A 21,048-nucleotide genomic window follows, 5' to 3' on the forward strand; every position below is an offset into this window, starting at 1 on the left:
TTTTCCCTTCCCTAACTGGAGTCCTTGACGAAGCTTTTTGCTTAGACAGGGAAGGACAATCTCACCAATAAGTAACCCGCTCGTCTAATTCTTCAGTCTTACTAATTGCTACAGTTGTAATTTTAAATCTGACTGGTGGTATCAGAAGGCCAAGTGCATGGTGTTAGGTGGGTCAGGACCTGCAAATTCCAGCATCTTAATTTGACCTTTGGCAATTGACTCTGTGCAGTTTTATTCCCCATCTTTTCTCCTTAATTGCAGTTGCAGCTGTGTGTCTAGCTGCTATTACAAGAACTGAATTAGAAAAATGGAAGAAGTTATTCCATGGTGCTTTGGCTCTAGAAGTAGCTATTTAACCCTGTGATTTTGTTAGAGCCATGCATGAAATCTATGCCTCTGATGTCTCTTCTGTCATATGTACTTATAATGCTGAGAAAGAACACTCCCAAAATGATGATAAAGGGAAAGCTTCAGAATTGTGATAATTTTGACACATCATTACTATGATTGACATGATAAATAAGTCAGGTCATAAGGAGTAATGCAGTTCTAAATCCCCAACCACATAAGCTTGCTGAGAGGGAAAAAAGGGTCTATTAAATTTTCTGTATAGAGACTGCAGTCACTGGTGCATAAACAATACATTCTGTAGCAACCTGTTCATTGCTCAAGTTGTTATTGGCAGGCACTGTGGCATTTCTACAGTCATTAAAAGAAGCTATCACTATTAATCTCCAGTCTCAAGGCAGACAGGTTTAACCTGAAGCTGATCATCAAATAAGGGTAACATATATTTGTGCTTTGTTGAATTGAATGTGCCTTTTCATCTTCGGATGTTTTTCCTGTAATGTTATGAGAAGGGTTGAGGATTCTAGCTTTCATTATAAAAGTTAGTAACATGTCTTTCAAAAAGTCTTCTCCTCCCAAACCAGGGGCATTCATGAAGGGGAGAAGTTTTTATGAAACTCGACAGATCATTCTATGCATCCCCAGCATTCAGGGTATTGCTTACTCTCTGATTTTCTTAGTCCTTGGTCTAGAAAAAAACCCCACCCTAAAGCTGCCCAAATGTATGCAGATGTATGCATGCGTGTGTTCAGTGAGACAGCTCTGTGTGAACTCTGTCAGTGAGCAGAGGAATAACTCAGTGGCCAGAAGAACATCTGGAGAGGGCTGGAGAACATCTAGATCGAATTCATATTAATATTCCTCCATTAGAAGGAATAGTTTTTTGATGGATTGCTGAATCAAGTCTTCAAAGTTATGTTAAAGAGTGATGTACTAAATACTAATGTATTTACTGTGTCCCTTTTCCTTTCTGGTGGCCTAGGGAACTTAATCCCACACTGCAGACACATCTGTAAGTACAAGACCCCTGGGAAAGGGCAGCCGTATGGATGAATTCATCAAGTTGCTTCCTTAGAAAGTGGTCCTTGAAAGAACTGAAAGAATGAAAACATTTTGATTCACTTTCTCTTTTGCTTCCCCTTCCTCAAGGAAAATTGTATTTTCCTCTGGGAAATACAGGAATCTGTCACCACAGACAAATGGAAACTGTGATTTATAAAGGTTACAGAGAGAAAATTCAATTTAGTTTTCATTCTTTCTAAAGAGAAAGTCATATCCCTTCTCGAATATCCCTTAACATCCTCTCAGAAATGGGATGACATCTGTCATTTAAGCTCTAAGTACTTTTGTCCCAGTTCCAACTTTTGGTTGTGGTAATCAAGTGATTAGTGAGAAACAAACTCATCCTAAGTTATGTCTTCAGAAACCATTTTTGTGTGCAAATAAAAAAATTGAATTCCTACCCAGGAGACTTCCCTAATATAAATTATCTTTGAAGAATATAGTGTACTAGTATATGTAGTTTACCAGTGATACGCCAGTAGCCCTGTCCACCCAGCCTGTTATACCTAGTGCGCTCATCCAGCTGTTGACAGCAATACACTCAAAAGATAGGCAAAGCAACAGCAGTTTACCCAGCATCTCATTTAACCATTTTTTAGTTTTCAGAAGAATGCTCTTTGAGGCAAGAAATATCACTTGCCATTGGCTATCAAGGGTCAGGCTTAGGCTTTTTCAGGGGTCAGGTAGATGATCCTTATTTTTATGTGTGTGTTGTGATGCTGCGGTATTTCCTTTCATCATCGGTACCTAATTTTTTTGAGCTTCTAATCCAAGTGGTTACAGATAGAGCTACATCTGAGCAATAAGTTAATGGTCTCAGATTTTAAGAAATACATTAACCTGCCTTGCTACCGTGTGAAAGTGGCAAATCCCGAGCCTGCTCTTTGAATGCCGGCTGTCAGGGAGCAGCCGGGGCAAGCTGGTCTGCAAGAGGAGAGTCAGGAGCCGAGGGTGACAGCAGGGCAGCAGCAGCAAGGTCCTCCCTGACGCGGGACCCAGCCCTACGCTGTCTGAAGAAGGAATATGCCCAACAGTCCTCACCAGACAAATCCATAGTGACAGGGCAGGTCCAACCTAAAGCCAGGAGGTCAGGTCAGCAAGGTACAAGGCTTGGGTGCCAGCATACCTACAACATTGCTCAGGCAAGGACCGAGGTCCTGAGTTTAGATGCAGCTCCTCTGTTGACGGGTGGAGGACCCGGATGAGATTTCTCGCAGCTCTTTCTCACGCAACTCTCACAATTTAGTTGTTTTCCCAGCAGCCTGATCCAAGGTTAGCCAGCTGCGCCATGTCAGACCTGACCTTGATGGCAGGCAGTGACACCCAGGAGGGAGGAAAAGGCCGCAGAGCCTGCTGGTGCACTCCGGGCTCCAGTGCTGGCCTTTCGGCAGCGCTGGCCCACGTTCCAGCTGGGACTGATGCTCCTCCAACTGCTGTGTGGAAGTAAATAGCAACCAAGAGTTGATTTTTTGAGCGTGTGACACTGAGCAGGTCTTTGTTCACAGGAAAATTGGAAAGGCAAAGAGATGCTGCTGGTTTGCATCTTGGCAGGACCCAGTTCAGAGGCGTGAGCACAGCGGTCCCTCCGGCCCCGGGCTCCTTTGCTGGCTCGGTCTCAGGGCAGGCAGTGAGTGCGAGCACTCGCTAACGGCAGAAATACCCACCGACTGCATCCATGTTCTGGGATGTTTCAGACTGGTTTTCATTCTGGCTTTTTTATCTTTAAATATGTTGACTATATACATTTGATCTGTTTGATAAAGTACAAAAGAAAGATATGGCAGAAAACTACTGTAGAGATAGAGGAGCAGGAAAGCAGATTTTTAACTCTAGAATGTAACATGCTGTTTGAATGGCCTTAACGTACATTATGATCTAGGGTTTAGGCATTCATATGTAATGCTTATAATAGCTAAAGCTCAGTTAAACTGGTGTGATCACATGTGCCAGAGTTTGCAGGCAACTTGAAACACTAACTCTGAGAAATGCAAATTGCCTGTTTTATTCTCATACTGGCATCGCCTATGATAAAACCTGGGAGAATACACTGTCTTTTTCCCCTATCCTGTCTGCTCTTGACCAGAGATGCGGTGAATAACTGTCCAGCGTTGTCTGAAAATTTGCAGTAGAATTTAATTTAGATTGCCATATCACATTAACAAATCTTTCAACTGAGAGCTGACCTGCAAAGGGAGTGTGAGAAGGGGAGACAGCTTCAGAGCTTGCAAGTTCCCTATGGATGTTATATAGCATCTTCTTCTTCCAGTTGGAGATTGGAAAGAAAAAAAAAGTTTTCCATCTTGTATTTGAGTATAGCCTAAAATGTTAAAAGGTCATAGTAAACAGGTCAGACTTTCACCTGCTGTAGCCTCATTTCAGTAATGTTTGTCCTTGCCTCATTTTCACCACATGTAAAATGGAGATAATGGTTCCTACATCTTCTGTAGAGGTCTCTGGTGTGCTGGTAGAAGCAGTTATTATTTTTCAAGAGCACTTTCTACTCCTTATGCTTTCCAGTGGTAATAAATTGTACTTTTTAATGGTAGGAGTAAAGGTTTTGTGCAGAATTAAATCAGCTTTTTTAAATGTTCCACTTTACCTCTTTGCTGGGTTTTACGTTTTATGCATTTGTATGCATAGAGAAGAATCAGAAACAATAGAAAAATTGTTGGCATTTATAAACATTTGTTTTAAAGCATTTTTGGTGACTCTCCTATATGAGACAAGAAACAGATTTGTTTGCAAGGTGCTATTTTTTCTTGTTGTCTTTTACATTGGCTATTGCTATTAATTATTATATGCGATACGTGTGATTCACTATAAAATGTACGATTTTATGTTCACCTTGCCTGTATTAAGGGAAAGTTCAACTGTTTACCACTTCCAAAGACAGCTTTGAGTAGTTTAAAATGATTTGCAGAAGACTCTTAATGTCTATCAGAAATCTGGTCATTTTTATCCTGCACATGGTTACAAACCTAAAATTTGTGACCAGCAAAAAAATGGGAAATGCAGAGAAACACTTAAAAGCCCACATTTCTAGAGCTTTGGGTACACATTGAAGTTGAAGCTTGTAAATTTTTCCATTTATGTTATTAAAAAAGAAAGACACACACACAAAAAAACCCCAAACCCACAGCCTCCCCCCCCAATTAACAACAAAACCCCAATCTCAATTTGTGCATCATTGCTTGCTGGATTGAGGCTTAAGTGGTAATCAAGGAAAGCATAAACCCAAGGCAATTTCCACGTTGTGTGAAATAAATTGCTTTATTACATGTATAAAATCCTCAGTAGGTATGTCTAAAGTCCCTGTCTTATGTGTATGCCCCATGAGAGCACGGGGCAGCTGTTTACAGAGTCCCAGAACACTGCAGGTTATGTAGCCTGGACACAATACTGGTACCAGTAAGTGCTCTGCCCACTTCACATTGGGAAATGCAGTCTTGCCTGTATTCCCTTCCAAGTATCAAGTTCTGGGGTGCAGTAAATGCTTGAGTGTGAAGAGTTTTATTTGTAAGTTATGGTGGGCTCTGTTACAAAGCTGCATTAAAGCATTTTGCTGAAATACCAAGTAATCTTTTTCTTTTCCAAAAGCGCTAAGTGAAAATGCATTGATTTTTATTTTCTTTCAGCAACTTCAATAGCTCAAGATTATTACTATTTTTAAGAGTGATAGAGAAATGCCAAAAATGCTTCAGTTGTACTTTTATATATCACTGGGCTTTGTTTTCTTCAGGTTTTTTGTTTTTGGGGTTACAGGCTTTGGAGGCAGTAGGGAGGGAGAGATGATAGTTTATTTTGAAAAGCTGCTTGTATTTATGAGGTTTCTCGGAGATTTTGTGGTTCAGTAGGTAACACATTTTATTGTCTTAAATTTGGTCTATGCTGTAAAATTCTTTGGCTCCCGAATAGCCAAATGGTCTGGCACACCTTAATCTCTTCTTTATAATTACTTTTGAAAGAGAGGAGAGGAGATAAATCAATTATGTGACACTCCATAGGGTGTTTCCAGTAGCCTGTAGAGAGGCCAGCACTAGCTTTTGATATTACATGTGATTTATTCATGTAGCATTTTCTTTTGCTGAAGATAGGTATGAATGCACTGAGTTTGCAGAACTAATAGTACAATCAAAAAGCCGGGCAGAAGTCACGAAGCAGAACAAGGCAAAACTAGCTCTGCACTGGAGGCGAATGGGCATCCCCTACAGAATTTAGGGACCAGGTGCTAGCTACAGCCGGCATTTCCCATCCTGGCTTCCAGTTTCGTTTTAGCTGCTTAGTATAATTTTAATCCATACCTAAATGCGTTTTATGTGTGTATATAAGTGAAGTGATTCATCCTTCTTCATTCTGTGTAAGTACTTTTAGGAGATGGTATGTGTATGAGGGAAGGCAAGCGACAATGTTTTGTTGTCAAGTGGACCCTGCAACATTTTTGTACTGTTGTAGTTGCTCTGATGTTTGATAGTTCTGCACTAACACAGCCCATTACCATCTGGATAGCAGAATCGTGTTGTTAAGTGTTATTTTCGGGGCAAGTCTGAATAAAATGGGTTGATTAAATCTAAACAATGTTGTTGTGTTCTGCCTAATCACACGTTGCCAATTAATTGCAAACTGATAACCCAAGGACATTTTGGAAAGTGACAGTATGTTTCTAAACCTAGGGGTGAATGTATTTCTTTTTAAACCAAAATGAAATAGATGTCACTTGTATCTCAACGATGTATAAATTCATGTCTTAGACAACGGCACATTTCCTAGTGTACCACTTTCTCATTTTATCTCTCATTTATTCCCCCTAATTTTCCTTATTAACTGTAATTCTGTTGTGACATCCTAGTGTCATATTATGATGATAGAAATTTCAAATAAGAAGCAGCATGAAATGCAAAGTTTTGGATGAGCTGGGAGACAAGAGCACCCTGTGGAAATAAGCTTCTGGTTTTTCACTATCAAAGCAATGAGTCCTTGTCATATGCAGGAGAGGCTGTTTGCCATCCATACAGCTGCAAACAGTGACCCAGCCCTTTCTGGAGAGGGGAAGAAGTCAATGCAAGATCGAAAAGACATCATACTCTTAAACTCCTCTCTTATCTGGGAACAGCAGATAGGAAATTATAAGTACATTAATGCAAACAGCATTTGTACTGGCCAAGTAAGGTACGACTAACAATTTATTTTTAACAATGCTGACACTACCCATGCTGCAGAAATACTAACAAAGAGCCTTGAGTAATAACTTCCCCTTAGATTTCTTTTTACAGTACTTGCAGCGTTCTCTGAGAAGGCATTTCTGTACTGTGTATAAATAGGCAGATACAAAAACCTATTCCATCTTCCAGAGAAGAGAGACACTGGTTTATTCTCACTTCAGAAAATTAAATGCTTATCCATCTGAGGAATTATTTTTGAATGAATAAGTTTGTAGACTTTCTTTAGCAGGGTTATTCTTTGCTCTTTTGGAACATTCTTTGCTTTCACACTTGTTTTGTTCTTGCTACAGAGGAAATACAGCAATGTGTATTTTTCTCCCTGCTGAGGTCTGAGGCAACCTTATATTATAAAATAACCAAAGATTGATAATCACAAAGGCTGCAAAGGGAAAGCTGCACTTTATTTAGAAGAACATCTATGCTATAAAGAGGAAGAAAAATTCTTTCTTTTGATAGAAAAATATTTCTTTGGATTCTGAGCTCTGCTGTGTGAGTGGTTTTGCCCCGCTTCTTTATTTTACAGTACTCTAAATATATAAATGAAATTTTACTTGCTTCTGAATGTCTGTGACCTGAACAACTCTGCTTTTATTAAGGATTGTATCCCTTTATAGAAGAAAGTGGACAAAGTAGCACGTTATGGTCAGGGGGATGGAGAACTTTAGACCATATGGAGTGGACCTGAGGCCCCTGATAACCTATTTCTCAAAATATTATTTTGACAAGTCATTCCATATGTTGAGTTGAGTTAGCTGTTGGAAGAAGGCTGTGGGGTATCTTGTTTTTCAGATCTGCTCTCTTTATGTAAAGACTTGGAAATAGCAGACCTTTGGGAGCAAGGTAGCAATCTGGATCCCAAAACATGTTTCTCATATATATATAAAAATAGAATGCAGCAAGAGTTGACCTTGAGCTTAAAAATGCTGTTCAGTGAGTGCATCTTGGTTTGAATAGTAGTTCAGCAACAAAGAACCAAACTGCCTATTTAGTTCAATGTTGTAAATATCTGTAGAAGTGTTCTCCTTCAAGCCTTCTTAAATTGTTCCGTGCCTGTAGCATCTAGGATCTGAGGACAGGTTTTTAAATTCGGTTGTTTGGTTTTTTTTCTTTTAATGTTCAAAGGTGTTTATATGTAGTGAATTTTAATCCCTGCTCTTAAATTGGATTTTCTGGAGAAAGCTTTGATCAACACCTTGCTTATCCAGTAACTGCAAAAATGTACTTGTATGGCTTTAAGTGAGTGTCTCTTATGTACGCTTTTTAGATAATGATGGCCGATTTGGTGGCCTGTATGCGTTTACTGGCATCAAATCTCTGTGACACAAAAGCCCTTTCCTTCATTGTGAAGGACAGATCAACTGGGGAACACTTTCAGATTTGTCTTCTGCTTATTCTCAGTGACGGCAGGTTTAAATTCTTTTCTTTAATCTTTCAGGAAGATTACAGATTTTTAAACAAGCAGCCAGGTACAGTAGATATCCAGGCCTAAGGAAATATCTAAAATCCAATAATGCTTATTATTTTCATGTATTTGCCAGGTATTTAATAGCATTCTTCTGAATCTAAGTTGATGCTAGAGAATTCCAACTTTTTTTAAACTTGGAGCCTAACTGAAATTAATTTTAGCTTCATCAGGACTATTTGTCAGAGGATCAGTATATATGGGCAAGTGTCTGCTTCCAATGTACTGCACCACAACATCAGGTTCATTTAAAAAAATGCTACAAAGAAATAGATCTTAGAAACTCACATATGATCAATCGTACCTATTTGGTTTATGCTCTACGGAGCGTATTTAATCTTAAATCTTCCCTGTGAAAATAGTGCTTCAATTGTTGTTGTCATAAAATAAATTCTTGAAGGCACTTCTTAAATAATTTCCCCTGAAGTCACTGCAGATGCTTTTCTCTACTTAAGTCTGGTGAAGGATAGATGAGAACGGCTCTTTTTTTTCCTCTTTTCTCTTTTTTTGTTTGTTACCACCCTTTCATTTCTAAGTAGAAGAATGTGTAAACTTGTTACAAGTTTAAAGGAGAACGAGGAACTAGATTGTCAATTGTATGATTTTATTTGTGCCAAAGTAAGGAGTTAAGAAATGCATTTATTTAAAAAAACGAAGCCACATACACAGATACATTTGAAAACAGAGGACAGCATTTTATTGTCTCTCATTTCTCTTTCTTTCCTGCTGCTTAACAGTAAACCAGAATCTGCTGGTAAGAACTCCAGCATCTGCAATAGCAGTGGTTCTCTGAGTCCTGTAACACAGCCTTGTCCCCAGCTCAGCTTTCCTTCTTCATTTCTTCTCTCAGCTCTTGTCTCACCCCTGAATTTTGCATTTCTGGACGTTATGATTAACTGACAGTTCTAGTTTATTTAATGTCCAATTACTGATGTGTGGTTTATTAACTTAATTTACCTTTATTAAGAAGGCCAGTGGTAAATATCCAGATCCATGAAGCCCCAAGGCTGTAAGCTGTTAAAAGCTTGGTTTTGTCCTCGGGAGAAAGTGACTCTTGCTGTCTGCTGCAGAAATCCATGCAGCCGCTGCCAGATCCCTCAAACCTGTTTCCTCCTCCTCCTAAATGCACGCCTGTTTATATTTAAAAGGATGCTTCTCTTACGATGCGCTAAAGTGCATCGTAAAAATATACAGCCTCTTAAAAATCATTTCCACTGATGAGTTATTTTAAAATCTTTTTAAACGTAAGCATGTTTTGGATTATACTGCTAAAAACCCAAAGGTTCTGGATGCCGACTGCAGAGGTGCCGCTCGCCCTGCCGGCTGGCTGCACTGGGCTGCTCTACCTGTTGCCTTTTGCATCACTTTGAAGATGACTCTGAGGCTAATAGATTCCACTGCTAGACCAGGGATATGTTTTTTTCCCCCCCTTTTAACTGCTGTTGAATAAGATTACACACTCTATCCACTTATAGAGCCGATATTAAAGCTATCTGGTGAATTGAAAAGCCACCTGAGTGTTCTTTAGCTAGAATAGCTTGAGGCTATATATTTTTTCATGTTAAAAGCTCTAATGATGTGCTGGATGATAAGTTTCTAGGCAGAAAGAAACCCCTCACTGTGCATGGGGGAAGGTCAGGTCAGTGACAGAGACTGAACTTCCAAATTGCTCTTTTTGCACAAGGAGTTGTGAGAAGGGAATTTCAGAGTGTTGGAGCAGAAATTTGGTCTGCTTTTGAATTTAGCTGCTGAATCATCACAGGGAGCTGTGTAACTAAGCAGTGGCTTAATTTCCTTAAAACTACATGGGACAACACTAGAAATTTATTTCTGAAGTAGTCCTAAAATACCAAGTGGGTTTGTAGACCTCCGGTAGTAGAGAAGAGGAGGAACAAGTCTGTTTTGTGGAGGACTTGCCTCCAAATAGCAATTTCTGGGTCACCTGCACTTAATGGCCTGTAGAAAAAAGGGCAAAATCAGGAGGGGGGGGAAAAAAAAAAAAAAGGCAGATCTCACATCCCTGTCCCAGTCTATGGAGCAGAACTGGTGAGAGACAAGCTGGAGACACTGTCTCACCATGAACCGTCCCGCTGGTGGTTCCTCGCCTTGGGCACTGCAGTGTTGCACCACCAGCAACACATTTTCTGTTTGTAAATCAACTGTGTTTATGCCTCCATGTCTCATTATGCCAAGGAATAGACCCTAAAATCTCTCTACAAGGTTTTAGAAGCTTCTCAACCTGTATTTTAGGCTCTGTTTTATCTAATGAAAGATATAAAGCTCTTCTTTGCTGTAGTTTCTACACACAAAAGGGTATAAGTCATCTTGTGGATAGAGTTGAGTTCTCCATTAATCTTTCCCTAGGGCTAAAACTAACAGCTCTTGTAGTCTGTGTGAAAGTCCTTACAAAGGGGAAAAAAAGCTGTTACAAATGTGGCTGTTATTTGTTTAAACATTTGGAAACATTGATGGTGTGATACTGGGGGGGGGGGGGGGGGTGTTGCCTTTTTTTTTTTACCCTTGCTCCTATTCTTTTGTTTGTATATATTTCAGTGAATCCTTTCAAACTTGTCAGACAAGAAAAGTTTGGCTTATTTAGCTAAGTAAAATTAAGACTGTGAAGGAGTATGATTGTTTTCTATAAATACTTTGGACATAAACATCACAGAGGGAGAAAACAGCTATTTAAGCTAAAGGACAGCTTTGGCAGAAGAACAAATGGGGTACATTGGCCATGAATACATTTAAGCTGGAAATTAGGAATGGTTTTAACAGGTTGAACAACAAAGCTCTAGGAAACTTTCCAACCAGAAAAGTGGTGTTAAAAAACCTCAATATTTTTACCACAAGCCCCAGTACATTTGGAAACGGGATTGCACGGTGGGACATCAGAGAGAGAGGGAACTAGGCTGACCCAGGAGGTGCTTTCTAGCCCTCTGCTCCAAACACAGTTAGCAGGAAGCTTCATACACATTAAATATCTTCTTGCCAACGTTTTGCATAATATATTTTTTCCACTTTCTCCTTTAAGACTGTCTTTCTGTAATATTATATATCTACTTGGACTAGGAACGTAAGTATTTTCACTCTCTTCAAACCAACCACCAAGTACCTGAAGTTAAGTGCATTTTGAACTGCTTGCAGAATTGCAAGCTTGACTGGGTAAATCACACATTTTGTAGGTTAATTTCTTTGGGTAACTTTATTTTTCAAAGTTAAATGCATCAGAAGTACTGTTGTAACATATACAGCCTATCCCACAGGCCCAGAAGGGGTGGATAGAAAAGGAAGGAGTGCAGGTTTTCGGGCACTGCTTTACGACATGGGCAATTCAGCCAAGATTAATTTATGCAAGGCTTTCTCAACAGCTGTTGATGAAATCTTGTAATAGCTTCTCTTTACCATATGCCCCCTCATACATACACTGGGTATTTAATTTGTGATCTACTTGCTGGATTTTGTTCTGGTTTTTATTATTTTATTCCCTTTTTTTTTTTAAATTTTACTTGTAGTGGAAATGAGTCATGTGTTTGATTTGATGTGGGCAAAGCTTAGTCACATTGGCAAGAGTATATTGAGTCAATAAATATAACTGCCCTAGATTGTTCACTTGTTCTGCTTGTGTTGTGTTTTGTAAACCTTTTTCCTATCTTGTGTTTTATTCATATGTAGTCATGTCTGATGTGTGGATCAAGATGAGGACTGTATATATAAGAATTCACTTGCTGTGATTGATTCAAACAACAAGGCAGCTTTCCCTATAAATTTGATCTACAAAGCTAAGTTTTTATGCTGTTGCTTGTTTACTTTTTTTGAGGCTAGAGTCTAGTTTCTCAAAGGTTCAAGATCAGAAAGTATGTTAATATGTACATGTTTGAGGAGTCTTAAGATATCCTCAGGTACTGAAAAGTCATAATTCTTCATACACCAACTCTGTGCCATTAGATTGCTAATTATTTTATACATATGTACTTTTGACTCAAAAAAACACTGTCTGGAGTTTTAATGTTATTCATCAAACTAAACAAATGTGACCAAGAGTCCTCACAGGGAAGTCTGTTATTTTTCTTTACATCTAGAAATCTGAGCAGAGACCTGTACAGTGCACAGTAGTGCACAGCAGCATCACATATTTCCCTTTTCTTGAAAATGAATACAGTCCTTGCTAGATTAAAAGTGAAAAAATGAAGTGGTAGCTTTTATTGTCTTAATGCTCTTCTATTGTATAACCTGTTAATAATCACTCTAATAAGTAGGGAACAAGTAAGACAAGCCATGTTTTAGGATAGAGTTTTATGATTGAGAAATACACTTTTTTTATTATTTGCATAATGCTTCTCTCTTGTGCCCGCAGGTGGTTGTCAGCATTTGCTAGTCTGTTGATCAGGCTCCAGTTCCTGTAGCGCATCTTGTACTGCAAAAGGGAAGGGAAATTAATCTATTATTGATCAGGATCCAATTCCTGTTGTGTATCTTGTACTGAAAAGGGAAAGGGGCATTAATCCATTATGGGTTGATAACCCAAACTATCTGCAGGCTGTACCTGGAAAAAGTGAAATCTGTTCCATTAGGCAGTTTGTATTCGTAAGGTCTTTTTTTTTTTTCCCTCGAGCAATCCTGAGATGCTGGGTGATTGTCATTTCTCCTCTTTTCTCATATTCCATGTTACACAGGCAGAGATTGCACATTCCTGATGCCATAATGTTGAACTATTTATATGTAATATTTTTGCTATTTGTATTTGACTCATCTCCTATTCTGCTTTTTTCTAATATAGGTATCCATAATTTGGTAACATGAAGCTTTGCATGTATCCTGCATAGTAATTGCAAAGGCATTTTTGCATACTGTGCAAGTCTGAAAGTCTGTAGGAAGTTTATGGTGAAGGTTTTCTAATCTTTTTCTCCCAGGATAACTTAAAGTTCTGTTAAAGTATTCAATTTCTCCGTGAGCTTGAGGGTAGTGTGCTGGTGATCTTTTCTGTGAAGTGTTTTTCTCCCATAGACAAATTTCATGATATGAAGAAGTAAATTCATTTTTGCATACTGATTCCTGTGGGATCCCTTCTTCCCTGAAAACAGGACACTGAGAAGTAACTGCAGTAGTAGCTAAAACTAAGGGTAGGAATGACTAGCAGTCAACATCACGTTCCAGGCTCTACCCCGTACTAAGTAAATGAGGGTGATCTGGGTGATTATTTAGGTCATCCTCCCTCCTGCTACCCATGGTCACCTTGTTTGTATTAAGTGTCTGCAGAGGGTTGGGACCTATAAGCAAGCCTCAAAAATAAGACTTCTAATTTTTCCCAAGTCTGAACTCAAGCTATTACTTCTTCTCAAGAGATAAACACTTGCTCTCACCTTCTGTTAAGGCTGGTTTGCCCCATATCTCTCTGAGATGAATTTGAGCATCCATTGAAGTAATACTCTTAATATTCTGCACCGCAAACACAGATACAGATAAACTTTGCATGCTGTAATGTAAAATCTGGGGAAGAACCTAATGTTTATACATTGCTGAAGGGGAAAGCACCTTTTATGTTTTCAGTCATATGGCCCAAGTGGGATTTCATCTCTGTTGGGAAAATTAAGCACCCAAGTGGCTTTGATAAAGTCTCTGATCTTTACCAACTGTAAATTATATTTAAAATTCCCTGTACTTTACATAGCAATATATGCAGTGAGATAAAAACACTGTCTTTTCAGAGATGATAGGCCAGTCTCCATAATTATTGTATTTATATAACAGATTAAAAATTCTACAGCTTGTCAGTATTAAAAAAACCCCTTGTGTTATAGACCACTTGGGACGGGTTTCATTCTTGGTCAGACAGGAGGAGGGAAGGGGGAAGTTCAGTGTGATCCAAGATTGGCATTGTGCAGTCGTATACAGCCACTGGTGATAAAAACAAATAGACCGTGCAAGAGGTGTTCACTCTTTATTTTTCTCTCTTCCCTTAATATATCTCTGCTTTGTGCAGGATTGCCAGATTCTTGAATTCCAAAGTCTGGAGAGGAGTTTATGTTTAGACAGAGAGAAAAACCCTAGATCTTCTTTTCCATTTTCTATTTTTAGGGGGGGAGTTTGGCTCTTTTTTTTGATCTTTTTTCTCCTTTTTAAAAAAGTCTAATATGGAAAAAATAATATTGATGCCAATTTACCTTAATATTTTGGGCTGTAAATGGCAGCAGTTCACCAACTGCTTTCTGAGCAGCTGGGGACGGGAACCACTGAAACAGCTCCAAGATAAGCTCCCTCCACTCGTGAGTCAGAGCCTTTGGAGTTACGATAATCAAGCCTCAAAAATTGGTTGGGGCCAGTCCTGAAGGCATTTCAGTTACTGGGCCCTGGTAGATACCAGTAATAATTAATACAGTGTCTAATAAGAAGGTTTAAAGCAAAGGGAAGATTGGAAATACTGTGAGTGCTGTGGCTAAAATAGATACAATTTAAAAAAAAAGGGAAAAAAAAGCAGAGTGTGCTCTTTTTTGGAGAAAAGTCCCTGTTTGGATTAGGACTCTTGCCTGTGGCAGTCTTTCCATCCAGTCATCTATTAAGGGCTAGAATAACATTTAAGAGCACATCCCTTAAGTGTTCTTCAGTGCTGATCAGCCTTGTCTCTGCAGCTTCCTACGAGTTCCCCGCAGACTTATTATGTCCAGTAGTGAGGCATCCCTTGGCTACAGTTCTGGGGTCAGTGTTTTTCCCTAATGTTGCTTTGCTTTCTTAGCCGAGAGGAGGGGTTCAAAAGGCAGATAGAAAGGAAGGAAGATCTTTTATTTCAGAAAGATAGAATATGGGTGGGAATGGTGGTCCCCTATTAGCAAATGCATCTCACTATAACTGTGTACTTGTATGCATTTGTATTGCTCTCCCATTTCAGTGCCTTTAATAAATATTTCCTCCAGAGAAACTGAAGCTCAGTCATTAAAATAAAGGATACATGGGAAGTTGAGCAGTTCTTAAATATTGTGAAGCATCTATAGGGGACTATGGCATGGCAGGGAGGGGAGATGGTCAGTGATGAATGCAGAGAAGCTGCCTGAGGGAGGGGAGGCAGAGGAGGAGGAGGAGGTGATGAAAAGCCAGAAGGAAACAGCAGAGCCCTAGGAAACTGGGACAAGAAGTCTGATGAAGTAAACAGTGAAGAGGAGAAAAAAATTCAATTGTTTTCTACAAAGGATTTTCAAAGAAAATGTCTGTTTACTAAAAATGACGTTCTGCATTGTATTTTAGTGTAGCACCAGTCAAGTAAAATCATGTCAGTGTAGCGCATTAGGAGGTAGGAGAGGGATGGAGTGGCTTTATTGACAGGTAGGATAAGAAACTTTGAAAGTCTGGGTAGTTTTTCATTATCTGATTGTTTGAGAAACTCTCTACCTTCCACAGCCCAACTGAAGTCTGATTTGCTGTGTCACATCATCAAAACAAAATTACAGTGTTACTCCTTAGCTAGATTAGGAGCCTGGCTACTCTGATATTCCAACCTATGGGTTTCTTACAAAAGGATGAAGTTCTGAAAGGATGGGGCAACACACAGATCCCACATTACAGCCCTATTGAGACTTTTACTCTAAAGTAAAACCAAGTTCCTCCTTTGATATTTTGATTAGCCGCAAAACAAAGCTGCAAACTTGCCCCCTGCAAAAGGAACCGTGGGAATGTCCCTCTTGAGTTTTATTTGGCAGGATTGAGGCCAGTGGTTTATGGCAAGTAGTTTTCTTTGTGCTGCAATGGGAAACTTCACTGTCTTTGAATATGAAATAGAAATATGCATGCTGTTTATGTACGGTTTAGATAATGCTTTGAAATGTTGTTTTCTATGTATGCTTGTTACATCTGCAGCTGACCTTTGTAGGGATATTACTTAGAAACCAAGCACTAACCATTTAGATGAGCCCTCTGTATCACATCCATATTAGTTCACTCTCTCAAAATCTTTATCAGCAGCCTGCTTTTAATAGATTTCTTTCAGCGATGGTACAAAATGAAACTAAGCACGTACTTTGTTTAGATTCTTGTTACGGTCAGTAAGAAAGTCAAAGAAATCTTATGTTTTCCTGGTTGCAGGCAGAGTAACGTGCACTTCTCTTTCCCCTGCTTATCTGCTCGCTGCACAAAGAGCCATTCGCGTGTGGTGAACTCCTAGGGGTTACAACAACGCTGGCTTCTCTTCGTTGGCTGGTTTTAGTGGGGTTGAGCCATTCTTCAGGGCAGCTGATAAGTCAAACAAGTGGTTTTCCCCTTTTCCAGATGTAGATAAGAAATGATTACTGCCAAATTAGTAACTTGTTTGTTGATGTTTTAGCATTTACTGTTGTAAATCTTCATCTTATGCAGAAGTAGAGGTGAACAGTAATGCTGAGGTTATTCCGTCTTATCGGTAACAAGCTACTAATCTCATCGCAGCTTGTTTTCTATTTTTTCAATTACTATCTGGAAAATTCCCACCATGAATACCTCTAAGACCACCATGGAAATCTTCTTAGAAGGTAGAGTTGCTACCTGATAGCATCATATTTCCAGGAATATTGTGGAGCAGAAATGAAATCTACTAAAAGCTTGGGTTTTGGGATCTCATGCAAGTTGCATATAGATGCTGTGTCAGGTCAACGGAGCATATTTATGGGAAGAAATAAGTATCTGCTTACCACTTCCTTAAGTACTATCCTTGGATGCTTGAATTTATTCAGAAGTGTGGGTGGTATTCTTAAGGTTTTAAAATGATACTACACGCTTTTATCTCCTATAGTACACTATTTGCTATCAATTACAAAAATGTCAAAAGGTAAAAATTTGGTCATTCACTAGTTCAGAAATCTGCTAACCTCGCGAACTTTGAGCCCCATTGCCAAAACCTTTGCCTATCCAACAAGTGAAATCTAATGTCAAGGGGCTTTTGGCATGCTGGGTACAAGAGAAGCAAAGAATCTTCTGTCCATTTTTTATGCTTTAGGGAATTATCTTAAAAGAGAATGTCAGGGTACATACCTTGCATTTGCCAGTTTCACTTTCTACTTAATGGGCACAGGTTAGCCTCCTTTGCAGAAAACGTTTGATGAACTGGCTTGCTTTTCCATCAGTTTAGTTTTATTTTCATTACTTTTCTCTATAATTCGTTTATTGGATTCTGTATCTTTAGAAAATTTTATTACTCTGTTATTCAAGCTAAAAAATAGCTAATTTTTCTTTCCCAAATGAGTTGCTTGAAGCAAAGTACCTATGAATACATGGGTATTTTAATTCACTTACTAAATGTATACAGAGAAAATTTACAAGCAGCCTTTTTACCATTTTTTAAGTGTCTGCTGACTGTTGCATAAGCTAAATTATTTACAGTGTGATGCCTCACAAAAGAATAGCAGATTTGGGTTATTTACTTTCCTGATAAGAAAAAGGGATTGAAGTTGCTGTGATATGCTGCTTTGTTAATTTTATATTTGTTCCCCAGTGTGTAAAATCTTTTTAAAGAACTAACATGAGTATTGGCAGACTCTTTTGAAATGGTATGGAAGTGGTAAGATTAAACAAAACATGAAAAGGTCTTAAAAATATAAGTCAGCAAGTGTTTGATAAAAATAAAAGTGCTCAACAATAGAAAACCTTTAGGATGCTTAATTTATTTGCTCTCTATTTGAGAATGGCCCTTGCACTCCATCTGGGAGTAGTTCTTGCGAGTTACGTGTTTTGAATGATACCAAGCTGGGTATATTGAAACAGCGTGTTTGTACAGTATAATGAAAGCCATCAAAAATGGCCATGCTGAAGATCTCCCCTTAATGAGGAGATTAAAATCCATGGTGAGGTTGAAGAGTGAAGTTTGCAGCTGCGTCGCTTGACAAGATCCTTTGCCTGCGATGTGTCAGTCCTCGCCGTTTGCAGATGTGCAGAGTCTTCACGAGGTTTCTTTCTGCCCACGCAGGTGCCATAGACCCGTCTGACACGGCAGCTCCCGTCATTGTAATCCCTCCACAGAATACTAGCGTTGTAGCAGGGAGCAGCGAAGTCACGCTGGAGTGCGTGGCCAATGCAAGGTATCGTAAAAGCCGCAGGGGGGTTATAAAGATCCAGTTTTAATGCACTGTCCTTTACTGAGAAGGACATAGGAAGTTATTTTCATTTTTTTTATTAATGTAATGATTGAAGCAGAATGCTTGCTCTTCAAAGTAACCTTACGAATAATCTTGTTTGTCCGACATTACTGAATTAAACATATTGATTTTTCTGGCCCAATAAGGATATAGGCAGAGTTACTTTCCCACCTGTTACTCACACGGTAAGGAAAAGAAGTATAGTGTTGTTCGACCGGCAGATATTGTCTTAAGGAAAAAGTTATGTTAGTGGTTAATAATATTTTGGCTATATTGCCTGTTGACATGAAGGGCGATATTGTTGAACAGTCTGTGCCTCTCAGTAAATAAATTAGCAAGCCTGTCCTATGAAGTAATTTATTACAGATGCTCTTATTTTACAGTGATTATTGCTCAGCTCTTCATAATGCACCATAATGCAGAGTTCACAGCATTCCTCTTATGTTTCCATCTAGCTGGCCTTGAATAGCACTGAATTCCAGTGGAAGTGAATAGTTGAGGTCCTCGGATGATAAGACGACCAACTGATTCGCTTTCCACTCTGAGGGCAGAGATGTTCTTGATATGATTAATATTGTTTTGGTAATTGAGTTATAATGAAAGCACTTCTTAGGCAGCTGATTTCCCATAGCGGTATTTACTCTTTTTGCTCAGAGAAATCAAATTATTAGCACTTAAGTTGTATTGCTGTATCAATTAGCTGTACTTGCATAATGCCACCTGAGTAGTCTGTAGTCTTGATGTGTAGAAGTTATATATGCATTTACTTTTTAATAGTGAATGTCAGGCATAGAGGAAGACTTAGAGAAATTTTATAATCTTGCAGACAAGATTATTCTCTAATATATATATTTTATTGTTGTATTCTTGTTTTGTTTTGTTTTTAAAACCTTGGCAGACCTCTTGAGAGACTAAGCATGACCTGGAAGAGAAATGGAGTAAAAATAACCAGTGGCATTAGCAGTTTTGGGAGACGACTCACTATCACCAACCCAACCTCTGCTGATGTGGGGATGTACTTCTGTGAAGCGAAATTGAGAGACGGCACAGAGGAACCAGCAAGAGCAAAAGCCTTCCTTTCTATAATGGGTAATTCTCAAGGCAATGTGTTTTTTAGTAAAACAGGCTCTGGAGTGAGGTATAATAGGAAATAAAATTGATATCTTAATATTTCATTGACCTTACATTTGAACCTTTCTTCGGAGAACAGAACAAAGGAGGTGAAGGAGGGTTATCTTCCAAATTAATTCAGCTGTTCTTCCCCATGAATATAAATTCATCAAATAGATTTTTTTTTTTTAAACATTGATGTGATTCTGAATCCCCTGTGAAACTATACATTTAATCAGAAGTTGGGGAAATACAGTAGTAAAATCCTTATTGGGCAGCTTCCACATCTTGGCTTTTAGATGCATTAAATCCTGATTAACTCCCAGCTTGCTTGCATCTAGTTTTAATATGTCAAGTGCCTGTATTTCTGAAAGAAGCCTTTTAGGAGCACTTCGGTGTGTTGTCTGCTCCAAGTGTCAGTCGGGGGGCCAAGGACATTCCTGAGCACACAGGCGGGCAGATATCATTACTGAGGCAACAAAAGGGAGAAGGAAATACCATTAAAATTGGTGCTACGTGCCTAGACCTTTGACTCCAAGGGAAACTTTGGACTTAATATTTTTAAAGGGACATTGGTGCCCTTTCAGTGCTTGTTTCCACCATCGCCTCTGTGTTGGAGTTTTGCTGTAGCGAGAAGGTTGTCATTTGGGAATGCTAGTTACCATGCATGTCATATCCTGGTATAAAACGCAAATTAGCACACTGCACACAGTGTAGAGTTTTTTAGGACTTTTGGAATAAGAGATATTTTAGAGCAGAGACATTTAGATGTTTTAAGCCATAGCTGATTGTGTAAAGTCTAGCTTTTATGTAATAGTCCCAGTAATAACTGCGCAAGTGTCCTGGAGAGGTTATTGCTCTGGCAATGATACAAGTCTTGGCGTTGTTCGGAATTCATGCACGTGCATTTCTGTAGGGCACTGCAGAGGGAATTCAGCACACAGTTCTCTACACTATTCTAGCCTTCTGACAATACAATTTTAAAGACTGCTCTGCGGTCTGTATTCTACTAAAGTAATTTATAGTAGTTCATGCTAAAGGAGAACACAGCTCTTCTCTCTACAAAGCTCTGTTCCAGGTTCATTTGTAGCACTGTCTCTCTATTTATTACCTACTGGATTAAGTTTGGTTCCAGTCTTTTTCTTTGTACTCTGTTTCTTAGAATTATTACCTCGCAGCTTCCCTTCTCTTTAAGGAGCAGAGACGGATTTCACTTATTTATGGTTTTTGTTTAAACTCTTCCTTATTCATAAGATTTTATTGTAACTAGCTTAACTTTGCTGCTGTGCTGTCAGATCCAGTCTAACGCAATACTTAAAGCAGCCTCTCGGTTAATGTAAAAGATTCTTAAATACAGTTACAATAAAACTGAGAAACAATCATTGGGGAACCATATTAAACTTGCAGTGCTGCCTTTCTTTAATAGCTTATCTGCTCTCTTATTTTTAAATGTTTTATTTATTTCTTACCCAGTTTTAGGGGGCTGTCAGGGAATGAAGTTATGAAAAGGCCTGTAGATAAGAACAAGCAGATGAAAGAAAGCAGAAACAAATTGGTTACCAATTACTTTTATTTCCTTCTGATGGAACAAGACACTTCAGTTGCAGGTGTTTACTCAATGTGTCAGCAAAGCCTGATAGATTTCTTTATTTATGAGTTTCTTGAGCTGCAGGATGGATCTCTAATTCTAAACAGGAAGCCAAATCAAAGGATTAGTAGTTAATGCATAACTTGTATTCAGCCTTAGAATTCTTGG

General features: G+C 38.9%; 1 protein-coding gene across 1 annotated transcript in view; it reads left to right on the forward strand.

The window, feature by feature from the left end:
- Positions 1-21,048, forward strand: part of SDK1 (sidekick cell adhesion molecule 1) — a 410,390-nt gene that overhangs the window by 239,183 nt on the left and 150,159 nt on the right. Inside the window, exons 6-7 of the mRNA XM_010570301.1 lie at positions 18,014-18,125; positions 19,081-19,271. Coding sequence (XP_010568603.1) covers positions 18,014-18,125; positions 19,081-19,271 — 303 coding nt within the window. The remainder of the gene's footprint in view (positions 1-18,013; positions 18,126-19,080; positions 19,272-21,048) is intronic.

This window comes from Haliaeetus leucocephalus, unplaced genomic scaffold (genome assembly GCF_000737465.1).
Source record: "Haliaeetus leucocephalus isolate CR32 unplaced genomic scaffold, Haliaeetus_leucocephalus-4.0 Scaffold295, whole genome shotgun sequence".
Taxonomy (NCBI): domain Eukaryota; kingdom Metazoa; phylum Chordata; class Aves; order Accipitriformes; family Accipitridae; genus Haliaeetus; species Haliaeetus leucocephalus.